The sequence below is a fragment of the Trichechus manatus genome, unplaced genomic scaffold (assembly GCF_000243295.1).
Source record: "Trichechus manatus latirostris isolate Lorelei unplaced genomic scaffold, TriManLat1.0 scaffold00054, whole genome shotgun sequence".
NCBI lineage: Eukaryota > Metazoa > Chordata > Mammalia > Sirenia > Trichechidae > Trichechus > Trichechus manatus.
Genome location: NW_004443990.1, coordinates 404380 through 417982, shown reverse-complemented (window position 1 = coordinate 417982; position 13603 = coordinate 404380). Strand labels below are relative to the sequence as shown.

Sequence of the window (13603 nt, the reverse complement as noted above, 5' to 3'; positions counted from 1 at the left end):
TACTAAGCAGATCTCCAGGTCTTTCTCCCATGGAGCTACTTGGTTTGTTCAAACTGCCAGCCTTTACGTTAGTAGCTGAGTGCTTAACTGTTGCACTACCAGGGCTCCTTCCTTTCATGTTAAGAAAGCAAAAATCAGGGATAAGGCCCCCATATTTATTTGAGGATTCCCTAAGTCTTCTTTTTCTTTTTAAGAAATCAATCTGTATTTCCATAATACCTTAATATCTCTTTCACTTTTTCATTCATAAAAACCTTTTCAATTTTTATTAATTCTCTTAGAAACGTTCTGACTCCAAACAAAAATACTTCAGGATGTAGATGAAAACTATCTCTGTGTCACTTTTTCATACTAGTATTTTATTAAGTAGCTAAGAAAAACTCTAAATTCTTCCAGCTGCAGATGACCCTCCCCGACCTACCTTTGACTCCCTGCTTTCTCAGGACATGGCAGGATACATGCCAGCTCGAGCAGACTTCATCGAGGTAGGAGGAACTTGTTTTTAGCACAAGCACAAGATATTTATTTCTAATGAGGTTTATCTCTCTTGCCCATAGGCTTCATACCACTGTAAGGAGATTTTCAAGGCAATGTAATTTGTAGGGCCTTAGGCAGCCACATTTTCTTCTATTTGAGGGCCTTTTCTCGTTTGTAAACATTTTATGTGTGGAACAATAAAAGTTCTTCAGACCAAGAATCTTTTTCTCAAGTAGCATTAGTGTTGGCTCCCACTTCTTCAGTAGGTATGGGATTTCTGCAGTCTGGTTCACGTTCCACACCTACGGGGTTTCAGGGTTGTTGTATTGTATCAGAAGTTGGCAAACTTTTTCTGTACAGAGCCAGATAGTAAATACTTTAGGTTTTGCAAGCCATTCAGTATCTGTTGCAACTAAACTTTGCCAGTATGGTGCAAAAGCAGCCATAGGTAATATATAAACAAATGAGTGTGCCCGTTTTCCAGTAAAAACTTTATTTATAGAAACAAGCAGTGGGTTGTATTTGGCCCATGGGCCCCAGTTTGCTGACCCCTGTACTGTATCCACAAAGATACAAGGAATGGTGAATGTTTATAAAAACTACATGTTCCTCATCGAGCCATGAAATTAAGATTGTGTGAATATACTCAAAAGTCTCTTGATTTATTGTCTAAAGATCCACAACTATAGTGCTACTGGAGGTAACTTGAGAATTTATTAATAAACTACAGTTTTGCCATCCATACTCAGGTCAGCATTTTATCATGGCTGGTGATAGTGCAGAGCTACCCTATAGACACCACTCCCCTCTTCGAATTGTACTCATTGACTAGAATATGAACAGATCTACCCATTAAACTGCCTAAACAATATTATTGAATAAATAGAGCACTCAGAAGGTAGTAAAAGGTAGATGAATTAATGCAGACATTTTTTTTTTTTTACCCCCAAATACTGGAAAGCCTGGTCAAAGTTAAGTTTTCTCACGAATGAAGGGACTACTTTTAATTTTTAGAACAACAGGTTTGGCTTTATTCTTGAACTTATAATTATTCTGATTTTTGCTGTCACTACTGCCTGAAAAGTCTCAGATTTTTCCCATGACTTTCTGTTACTTGTGGAAGCATCCTGGCCTTTTATCCCATTCGCTATTTTTTTAAATAATTTATTTTATTTATTTTTGTTGTCGGTGAGAATATATACAACAAAATATACAGCAATTCATCAGTTTCTACATGTACAATTCAGTGATATCGACTACATTCTATGCAGTCCTTCTCGCCCTCCTTTTCTGAGTTGTTCTTCCCCCATTACGAAACTCACTGCCTCCTAAAGTTCCTATCTAATCTTGTGAGTAGCTGTTTGTAATTTGATCCCACAAAGATAGATCTTAAAAAGAATACAGTGTTCGAGGCAGATATTCTTTACTAGTCACGTAAGCTATATTGTTTGGTTTTACGAAGACTTCAGGGGATATTTTGCTTTAAAGTTTCAAGCTTATCTCAGGGCAGTAATTTGAGGAATTCATCCAGTCTCTATGGCTCCAGAAAGTCTGGATTCCATAAGAATTTGAAATTCTGTTCTCCATTTTCCCCCGTTTGCCATTCACTATTTTAAACAAATACCTGCTCATGTATTTTCTGTTTGTTTCTAAGTCATGACTACTATAAAGGCATTAATTCAAGTTAATGGCTTTGGGGTGGGGATTTTTTTTCCCAAACAGGAGTTTGACAATTATGCAGAATGGGACTTGAGAGACATCGATTTTGTTGAAGATGACTCGGACATTTTACATGGTAATATTTTATTTTAGCAAGTGTTTATTGAGTGCAAACTATGTGGTAGACACTGTGTTGGGTGCTAGGGATATAAGGATGAATAAAATATCTCCTCTGCCCTTAAGGAACTCAAAACCTAGTTGTTAAGCTCCTGAGTTTATTCTGTTGCTGGATTGCGACCACATTGAGAAAAATTAATTTTGGTGATGATAAGAATGTTGACATACAGTGGTAGTTGGGAATATCTCAGCCCTCAGACTGTGTGATCTTTCATTTAACTGAAATTAAGTCTACACTGAGGTAGTTGGTTAAATGGCCCTCACTACCTCCTTAGAAAGAAGAGAATCAACGTGAAGACCTGGGGACTTTAGTGGCAACTGCTGGTACTAGATGTTCAACTGTAACTTAGTAATTACCCCATATCTCCCATAGCAGAGAGCAAGAATGGCACTTTTTCAAAGGTTTTTAGACCAACATTAGGAATTTCTTGTTTCTAAGAGCTATTGAATTTATAACTCTTCTGAATTCTCATCTTAGATTAGCCCTCTAACGATTTATATCACCTCTTTTGTTATAACTTCAGTGGTAAATGCCACAGGGCTCTTAAAAGTGGGTGCTTAGACTTTCATTGAGTCTCTTTTTTTTTTCCTCTGTCCATTTTGAGTGAACTACATGTTTAAAATAATCCTCAGTCTTCTCTCATTTCAGTCCAGAATTGAACATGATGCAATAGATGAATAATGCTCTCTTGGAGCCTATATTTCCCAAACAGTATCTTCATTGTTTCTCATAAATCTACATTCCAGACAGGAAAGACAGGTAAAAATCCGGGTTGAATTGCAAATCAGGTTTTCATTTTGTATTAACTGGTACTCTGTCACTAGGAGGGAAACTTGGTTCTTCTCTCCATAGAAGAGCTGCCTCGGTATTTGTTACATCAGATCTAGGACTAAGAAAGAGTCCTCATAACAATTTTATCTTCAGAATTTTTCTCTACATGTTTCTTGAGCTGTTTTGTGTGTGTGTGTGTGTGTGTGTGCAAAATTTCATTTCTCTTCTTTTCTCCCACCCAACTTTGATGGAAAGTCAGAGTGACGCAGATTGAACTAAAAGAGGAAAGCTTGAAAGCAAACTACTTTAGCATTCACTAGATCCATTGTATTTGTTCAGTTTTCCATGTCAGTCTCTTCAACCCCAGTGACTCATGTTAATTGCTTTTTCTAACCTCTTGCGTTATTCTCTTGAAGATAGTGTGCAGATTACTATTCAGTATTTCTCTTCACACACACCAGCTTTAGTTAAAATTGTGTCGTCTCCTGGCTTGTATCTTTCTCATTCGAAACACAAGTCTTCCACATGCAAAAAGGGCAGCTTCATAAAGATAATCCTTTTAGATACTCTTCAGAAATACCGAACTTTTTAAAGTCAAAATCTCTAATGCCAATAATGACTCAACTGTGTAAGGGAGTTGCTGAATCACTTCTCTAGGCCCTAATCCAAGATCTTCATTCTTATATCTTGACATTAACAAGACAACTGTAGTAATGGTTGGTATTTAATTTCACTCTGCATTCTTTGTACCAGCAGGATTTGTGATTTTTTTTTTTTTTTTTCCTGGTGCATTTGTGGTCCTTTCTGTAATTAAGTGGGGACAAAAAAAAAAAAATCAGAAAGAAGCAATCGATCAGCAGTCTTTTTCAGTTGACATTTCAAGTCTATAGCACATATTTTAGCTATTTGTGTTTTTTCTTCTTTCAGTTCTGCAACCTTGTAACTCACCAATTTTCATTGGCACTAGAACTAAAGCATAAGTTATTAATCCTTATACACAAGTAGCTTCAACAGAAAGTAAATAATAATCCCTATCTCCCCCCTTCCTCTACCCAATAGTGAACTGTAAGATGTTTAGATAAGTGCTTTTTAAAAGATGAGAACATTTTAAAGAGGTTTGGCAGTACAGGAGACCAAAGGGATGACTTGCTGGTGCCATGAAGGGATGCTGTGTTAATGGCTCTGAGTCTCATAACTCTTCCTACAGCATGATCGACTGTCCAGTGGGGCATACTGCTCCCAAACAGTCTCTCCCAGAATACTCAGCGAAAGGGAGTAGGAGCTGAAGGTAGCTCAGGAAGAAATGAGAAAGAACACACTTGGAAAAGATTAAGGCAGAAGTTTTGTGGAAATCAGAACAGTGATTCTACCTCGGGCTTGCTTCTGAGTCACTGTGTGATCTTGGACAAGTTCTTAGAATCTTGCTCACTGTTCATTTGTGTCCCTTGCCAGTAAAGAAGGGGTAACATTAATTAGTCAGAGAGTGTGAATGTCTTCAATGAAAGATGGTACATAATTCACATTGCTGTTATTACCATTCCATTACACCATTATACTCAGTATTACTGAGCTTTAACAACATTCCTTTTATGTTCTCTTTCTTATAACTACTTGAAGGAAGCAAACTGTTTGGCTGGATTTTATATTCATTCCCAGAGCATCTGGAAGATCAGCTGTTGCCACCAAGCCCTTTTCTCACCCAAAGATTTTTGCTTTGATTCATAAAATTTGTGTAATGAAATTGGTTTGAATGGCACATTATAGAGGCCTGGGATACAATGGAGGGATAATTAGTTGCATTGCAACCCTACCCAAAAAGGACATTGCAAATGAAACAGTATCTGGGAAGAAAATAAGGAAGTTCAGGAATCTAACTGTCACCTGCTTATATTGAGAAAACAGAAATTACTGATTCAGAGAGAGGAAGATACAGAAGTTTTGTAACTTCTCTACTGATGTTTGATGTAGTTTCCCTCTTGCTGACATCTCTTTCCCCATCTCCTTTCATTTGGGAAAATGTCTCCTAAATAGAGTTTTATAGAGTCCTCTTTCCTGAGTTTTTCAGCATCCTGAAACCCTGAATGGGGCATCTTTTAATCATTGCTGTCCAATATTACCTGGGCAAGCAAGAGGCAGTGTGAACTTCTTCCTATGTGTTGGGTCTGTGCTTTCAGCACTTCCTAGGGTTGCACATCACAGTAGTTTACTCCACCTCTATTTGGACAGCTAAGTTCAGTAAGATTTCTTGGCCCAGCATGGATTCCCCCGCCCTCCCACCTTTTTTTTCTGATTTTACTTCTTTGAGCCATACTATCAGCTTTTTGATCCTTTAACGGTTAGTAGAGCAGAGGTCCAAAAATACTGAATGAAGCAGGAAGCATCAAAAGAAGATGGAAGGAATACACAGTCACTGTACCAAAAAGAGTTGACTGACATTCAACCATTTCAGGAGGTAGCATATGATCAAGAACCAGTGGTATTGAAGGAAGAAGTCCATGCTGCACTGAAGGCATTGGCAAAATACAAGGCTTCAGGAATTGACGAAATACCAATTGAGATGTTTTCAGCAAACAGATGTAACACTGGAAGTGCTCACGCGTCTGTGTCAAGAAATTTGGAAGACAGCTACTTGGCCACCTGGCTAGAAGAGATCCATATTTGTGGCCATTCCTAAGGAAGGTGATCCAGCATAATGTGGAAATTATCAAACAGTGTCATTAATACTACACACAAGTAAATTTTGCTGAAGATCATTCAAAAACAGTTACAGCAGTATATCAACGAGGAACTGCCAGAAATTCAAGCCAGATTCAGAAGACGACATGGAACGCGGTACATCATTGCTGATATCAGATAGATCTTGGCCGAAAGCAGAGAATACCAGAAAGATGTTTACCTGTGTTTCTTTGACTATGCAAAGGCATTCAACTGTGTGGATCATAAGAAATTATGGATAACATTTCCAAGAGTGGGAATTCTGGAACACTTAATTGTGCTCATGAGGAACCTGTACATAGATCAAGAGGCCGTTGTTCGAACAGAACAAAGAGATACTGCTTGGTCTAAAATCAGGAAAAGTATGTGTCAGGGTTTTATCTTTTCACCATACTTAGTCTGCATGCTGAACAACTAATCTGAGAAGCTGGACTATCTGAAGAAGAACGCGGCATTAGGATTGGAGGAAGACTCATTAACAACGTGCGATATGCAGATGACACAACCTTGCTGGCTGAAAGCACTTACTGATGAAGATCAAAGACTGTAGCCCTCAGTATCGATTACATCTCAACGTAAAGAAAACAAAAATCCTCGTAACTGGACCGATAAACAACATTATGGTAATCGGAGAAAATATTGAAGTTGTCGAGGGATTTCATTCTACTTAGATTCACAATCAACGCCCATGGAAGCAGCAGTCAAGAAATCAGATGACATTTTGGATTAGGCATATCTGCTGCAAAAAAACCTCTTTAAAGTGTTAAAAAGCAAAGATGTCACTTTGAGGACTAAGGTGCACCTGACCCAAGCCACAGTATTTTCAGTCGCCTCATAAACTGTAACCAAACCCGTTGCCATCAAGTCAATCCCAACTCTTGGCGACCCTATAGGACAGAGTAGAACTGCCCCATATGGTTTCCATGGAGCGCCTGGTGGATTCAAACTGCCGACCTTTTTCTTAGCAGCCATAGCTCTTAACCACTATACCACCAGGGTCAACCCCATATGCATGCAAAAACTGGACAATGAATAAGGAAGACTGAAGAAGAATTCATGTCTTTGAATTATGGTGTTGGCTAAGAATATTGAATATACTATGAACTGCCAGAAGAACGAACAAATCTGTCTTGTAAGAAGTACAGCCAGAATGCTTCTTAGAAGGGAGGATGGCGAGATTTTGTCTCAAATACTTTGGACATGTTAGCAGGAGGGATCAGTCCCTGGAGAAGGACATCATGCTTGGTAAAGGGTCAGTGAGAAAGACGAAGACCCTCAACGAGGTAGATTGACACAGTGGCTACAACAATGGGCTCAAACATAGCAACAATTGTGAGGATGGCGCAGGCCTGGGCAGCGCTTCATTCTGTTGTACACAGGGTCACTATGAGTTGGAACCAGCTTGAAGGCACCTAACAACAAAATGAGCAGAGGTCCAGCCTGATATCTGTGTGCACTTAGCTATTGCTAGTGTCCTTGCCTTTATAGTGATTTGGTTATTTTATGCATAGGTCATTTTAGAAAAATTTAAATAATAGTAATTAATACTTAGACAGCACTTACTGTGTACCAGTACCATTCGAAGTCTTTTCTACAGCTGAACTCATTTAATCCTCACAAAACCCTATGAGGTGGGTATCCCTATTTTACAGATGAAGAAATTAAAGTACGGAAATGTCAAGTAACTTGCCTGAGGTCATATAGTCAGCAAGTGGCAGAATCATCTCTAGTTTACACTCTTAATTCTGTGCTATACTTACTGCGTTTATAACTTTGAATCTGTGTTGCCATATATATATATATATTTTTTGTGAGGCTTCACATTTATCTTCTGTTGCCTTACCACAGTGTTTTGTTCTGTTGTACATAGGGTTGCTAGGAGTCGGAACCGACTTGACGGCACCTAACAACGACAGTAACGTAGCGTTGCCACATTCCTGAAAAGTAGGAATAGATCTATATTTTCCTGTTGTATATTTAGGAAATGCACAAAGAGGCTAAGTAACTTGCCTAAGGCATCCTAGTTGGCCACTTTAACCATTAGGTCACAGGGTTAAATTGTGTGCATCTTGATCAAAAGCTTTGTGGGGAACTGACTTTAAAGCAGCTTTGCTTCTGGGGAATACCTGAGTCACACATTTGTGCTTGTTTGGTTGCAGTAAGGATTTTGATTGGCCTCTCTGCAGTTAGGGCCTCTGAGTTGGTTTTCTTGCCAAGCAAGCAGTAAGTGCCTTCTGTCAGGAAAACAGAAACATGTTGCCAGCTATTTTGAACAATGTTAGAAATACATTGCAGTGGGAAGGAGCTGCCTCTGACTTCTGCCCACTTCTTGAAATATTTTAAGGACAGTCTTTTGGAAATTTTATTATCAGTCCCCAGTGTAGTTACAGGAGACTATTCTTTCCCCAGAGCTGAGCTATCAGAGACCTTCCATCAGTGAATAGGTCATGGGTGATTCGGTTGATTTGTTTTTAATGATCTCTGGTTCTTTGTTTGCCAGCTCGTACTGGAGTCTCCAGTTGCTTTGAGTAGAATGTGAACCAGTGATCCTCATTCTTACAGTAGTTGCCTTCTCATTTTCTTTCTGCCTGCTGTGCTGTGGTCCTCCCTGGGTTATTCATGCAGTGAAGATATTGTAATCAGTTGCTTCTATCTGAATGTGCTTTACAAAGAAAAGAAATGGCCTCAAATATGAATTTTCCCTGGGAGAATTCCAGTTCTCCTCCCAGTTGCTTGTGTTCCTTTTCTTCTCTTTGTTCTCCAGAGCCAGTTGACAAGTTTAAACGACTAAAATGATCAAGCAGTAGAACCAATTATCAGCAGTATTTATAGGTTTTTTCTAACACAGTCTTTTAAGTTTTTTCCTTTCTTTCTTTTTTTTTTAATTAAATCCTTCTTATAAAAATCTCAGGAAATAGCATGGTAAGGTAGTGTCTTAGAAAAATTATAGAACTGTTTTTGTCAAAATTAGTAGCAATTCCCACTGGATTTCAAGGCGTTTATTTTTGTCGAACTCATCTTGTTATTGTCAGATAAATGAGATAAGGCATGTAGAGGCCCTGGAACATGGTAAGTACTTAGTATATTTTAGCTATTATTTCTACATTTGCTTTCCTTTTTGCCTTAAACTGTTAAGTTCCTAATTCATCCTCTCTCTTAAGAAGTAGTCTACTATAAAACTCATATTTGGTTACACTGCATGTCTGAAACACACCCTCTCCTCTCTTGTCCTACCCACCTCATACCCATTGCCGTTGAGTCGATTCCGACACATAGTCACCCTATAGGACAGAGTAGAGCTGCCCCACAGGGTTTCCAAGGAGCACCTGGTGGATTCCAACTGCTGACCTTTTGGTTAGCAGCCAAACTCTTTACTGCTATGCCACCAGGGTTTCCCTTCCACCACATAGGGATGTAAAATGTGGCTCCACCAGCATAATATTCTAAGCCCATCATTCTCCCAGAAACTGTGTTATAAAGCATTGGCAGGGTTTGGGTCATTCTTTGGTATCTGAACTTTTATATGGAACAACCCTATAAATCAAGAAAGATTTCGTTTGTAGAAAGAGTTCTGCTACCTAAATAAAAAAGTTTGAAAACCATTGCCTTAAATCTTGAACCTGATAGTATTGTATTATGTTTAGTTTGTGGGCAGTTACGAGGAAAAATGAAGCAGTGTTGTTTAAATCTTTGAACATTTTAGAAACTTAATGAACAAAAAATCCGTGGTAGTTAATACTTAAACTTTAAAAAATATTACATTCCCTCACCTCTCTAGATCATCCAGCTATACGACTTAGGTTATTTTTGTCTCAGACCCAAGAGGGAATGGCCTGGATAAACTATTCCTGGACATCATTCTGTGATTGAAGTTACATACATATATAGTGCATCTGCTCAGAGCCTGACATATAAAATTTTGGTATTTCTTCCTTCTAATCTGAGAGTATCCTAACGGCAGAGGTAGCAGAGAAGTGTGCAGTAATAAGTCAGGGTGAAGTATCTAGAATTTATTTCAGCTATCTTGAGAGGGCTATCATATTAACAATATATCATGACTGTATGTTGCTCAACAACTTTGGTATGCTGTCAGATAGTGAAAGAAATTAGTGATTCTAATGAGCTGTTGTGTTTTGTTCTTTTTCTTGGTTGGTCCCATTTTTTCCTACCCTAAAATCTAGTTCCAACAGAAGTGTAGGTGTCAGACTATTTCATGGAGGTACCATTAGGGGCTGGCTACTACTGGGAAAGGTAGTTGGGGTTAGTGTTAGGGAGAAAAAGATCAGCTAGACTCAATCTACTTTATCTGTTCCAAATAAGAGTTTATTTGAGAACAAAGTTTAAAACTTACTGTGGTAGAACATATAAATTTTTGCTAACTCATTGCCCCCGTGGGCTAAACTTGAACTTGGATCTCACGTTCTTTGGAGGAGGAATGAGACTGTATTGCTGTTTGAGTCTATCAGCATTCCAGAGGCTCTGGGCTCTATTTTGGAATGAAGAAGTGATTCTCGTACATAACCAGATTTTTTGCTGCAAAGGCTGATGTATTATTAGAAATTATATTGCCTAACATTTGAATAATGTGTTTTAGTTTTTCAGAGGACACAAAGCAGGTCATTAAATTGTCTTCTAGAGCCTTTTTTCTTCTGGAAATATGTTCAGTAATTAAAACAAAAAACACTGAACTCTCAACATACACAAAGTTAAAGGAGATAACAAATCATTAAAATAATTCCACAATTTACTGAATTTAAATTTTAAGATGACTTCAGAGTCAAGATTATAAATGAATAGAATGGTTTAATGTAGCATAGTGCTAAGTTATATATTCCTTATATTTTCTTCTGAAATTGTTAAGAGTTGGTCTTCATTTCTTAACCCTAGAGGTTTTCTGACTACAAAAAGCCTATGGGAGTTTTTTACTTCTGAGATTTTTTAAAAAAAAATAGACATTTCCCTTTCACTTAAGCCAGATTTGGGATATAGGACTAACATAGAGAATGTGAACCTACTAACACAGGAAGTAAACATATTTGTCAATTTCAGCATCTTTCCTACTCCGGACTCTGGAGCCAGACCACCTGGAGTTTGGATCCCTGCTCTGTACTTAGCAGCTGTGCGATCTTGGGCAGGTTATTCGTGTGTATAGCGTGTAGGGCATAAGAGGGAGTGGTAGGAACCGAGACTGGAGAGGTAGGTAGGATACAAATAACAAAGGGTCTTTTATAATATATAAGAATTTGAATTCCTGTAAGTAGATAGAAGAATTATAAGCAAAGAATTACATGATCAGATTGTGCTTTAAAATATTACTCTTGGTACCATTTAAAGGGAGGTGAGTTGCAGTAAAATAGAATCGGAAGCAGTAAGGAGGTTGATGCAGTGATTTAGGTGAGACAAGTAAGGAATAGCATTAGGGGTGAAGAGGAAAAGATGAATTTGAAAGAGATTTAAGTGTTAATTGTAGATAAGATTCATTGACTGCTATATATGGAGAGGGGGAGGGAAGAGTCCAGGTTAATTTCTGTCTTGGACAACTAGATTTACTATGGTGCCATTAACCAAGATTGAGTTTTGGAGGATGGCAAAGGGGTAGAATAAAAGTTTGCAATTGAAGGTCATGAGAGAATGAGATATCTAATAGGGTCTGGAGCTTAAAATAGATGTCTAGTGTGAGCTTTTATATATATGTACGTATATATACACACACATATATATTTGACTGTATTTATATATTTATTTACATGAATTGACCATTCCACCCTTTGTGGAATGTGCGGCAAAAGCATCACAAGTATAGATTTTGGGGTTACGAACAAATTTTAGCAAGCAGGCATATTTGCAAATACAGAATCCGTGAATAATGAGGAGCAACTGTAACTGTCTTTTAAAATGTTTAAAGAATTGGGAAATACTGGCTCAAAGAACCAGTAATCATTTTGAGTTAAATATATCTAAAATAGAACTCATCATCTTTCCCCCAAACTTGTTTCTTCTCCTGTTATCATCTGACCAAATGAGCAACCACACTTTGTGTTACCTGTGTGCTCTGTATCAGCCTTATAATGCCTATAACCCTACTGGATTATAAACTCCATGAGGGCAGAGGTCACTTGTTACATCCCTGGCGTTCAGAATAGTGCCTGGCATGTAGTTAGTGTTTAGTAAACATTTGAATGAATGCCACTTTATTTTGCTTCTTTATTTATACATCAGTTTCCTTTTACATAAGCTTATATATTTTGATGATACTTGTAACTATAGGAGTGGATGAGTTTATAGGAATAAGGTGAGGGGTGAAAAGAGAGATGAGAACAGAACCCTGGGGAACTCTGAAGATGGAAAAAGAGTGGCCAGGGAAGAAAGAGGACCAGAATTATTGTATTGAGTAAGACTTTTGTTATCCACTGCCTCTTTTGTCCCTGTTGCTCAAGTCTTTAACAAAAGACTAAAGCCGGGAAAGGATTGGGATGTGGACAACCAAGCAGGGCATGGCTTCTGGATTGGTTAGCCTGTTTAAAGGAACTTTTCACTACTGAATGCAAAACTCTACCCCCTAAATGTTTACTGTTCCCTTACTGAAAACTAGTACTCTAGGCAAGTGTCTGTGCTGCACCCTTATTCATGTCAGTCCTGTCTTGACCTTGTCTCCTGAGCTTACTTCTTTGCAGTTATGACCACAGCCAGTACTTCATTTTTATGCCTAATAGATGTAATTTCTAACTCCTGTGTATTACCAAATTCAGACCCTTAGTTGAACTGATAAACATGAAAGCTACTAATAATACATCCACCACCCATCTGTCAGTTTGTTGTACTATGATGTGGGAAGCTATGCCACCAATATTTCAAATACCAGCAGGGTCACCCATGGACAGGTTTCAGTGGAGCTTCCAGACGAAGACAAACTAGGAAGAAAGGCCTGATGATCTACTTCTGAAAATTAACCAGGGAAAACCTTATCAATCACAACAGAATATTCGATGTAGTGCTGGAAGATGAGCCTCCTAGGTTGGAAGGCACTACACAGTAGCCGCAGCAGTGGACTCAAACATACCTGCAATGATCATGAAGATGGTGCAGGACTGGGGAATTGTCACATGTTCTATTACACATAAGGTTACCATAAGTCAGAGCCAACTAGACTGCAACTAATCACAACAACAGTAATATACATAGGAATGACCAAAAGTGGTGTTCAGTTAAAAGTAGAAATTGTTACCTACAGAATAAGGCCATATAAATATACACATAGGGAAAAAGAACTTCGTAATAATTTACTGATAGAGAAATTCAGTATCTAGTATATTTTTACATTTCTAAGAGACAAATTTTCAAAGACCAGTGAGTGGATTATTTAGCAATATAAAGTTCAAAGTTTAGAACAGTTTAAATGATTTTTTTCAGTCTTAGCTTTATTTGTTTATTTATTTATAGCTCTGAAGATGGCTGTGGTAGATATCTATCATTCCAGGTTAAAGGAGAGACAAAGGCGGAAAAAGTAAGTATAGAAAATTATCCTGCCTTCTTTCAGCTTTGGACTATTTACAGCACGTAGTTGACAAAAACATCCTACCTGTGACTCATTTCGTGACCACAGGAAAAACACTTACCCTCCTTGGGCCTCAATTTTTCCGTTTGTCAAATGGGGATAATAATTCCCACCCTGGTTTTTTTTTTTTTTTTTTGGTTTTTTTTTTTGGTACTTAAGGTGAAGGTTTACAGAACAAATAGTTTCTCATTAAACTGTCAGTACACATATTGTTTTATGACATTGGTTAACAACCCCACGACATGTCA

General features: G+C 38.0%; 1 protein-coding gene across 2 annotated transcripts in view; it reads left to right on the top strand.

Annotated features, from left to right (window-relative positions):
* The window catches only part of TADA2A (transcriptional adaptor 2A), a 50547-nt gene that overhangs the window by 22920 nt on the left and 14024 nt on the right, over window positions 1–13603 (top strand). For both annotated transcript variants that reach the window (XM_004377832.1, XM_023732664.1), the window contains 3 exons: window positions 397–485; window positions 2200–2272; window positions 13241–13304. In XM_004377832.1, the coding sequence (XP_004377889.1) occupies window positions 397–485; window positions 2200–2272; window positions 13241–13304 (226 nt within the window). The remainder of the gene's footprint in view (window positions 1–396; window positions 486–2199; window positions 2273–13240; window positions 13305–13603) is intronic.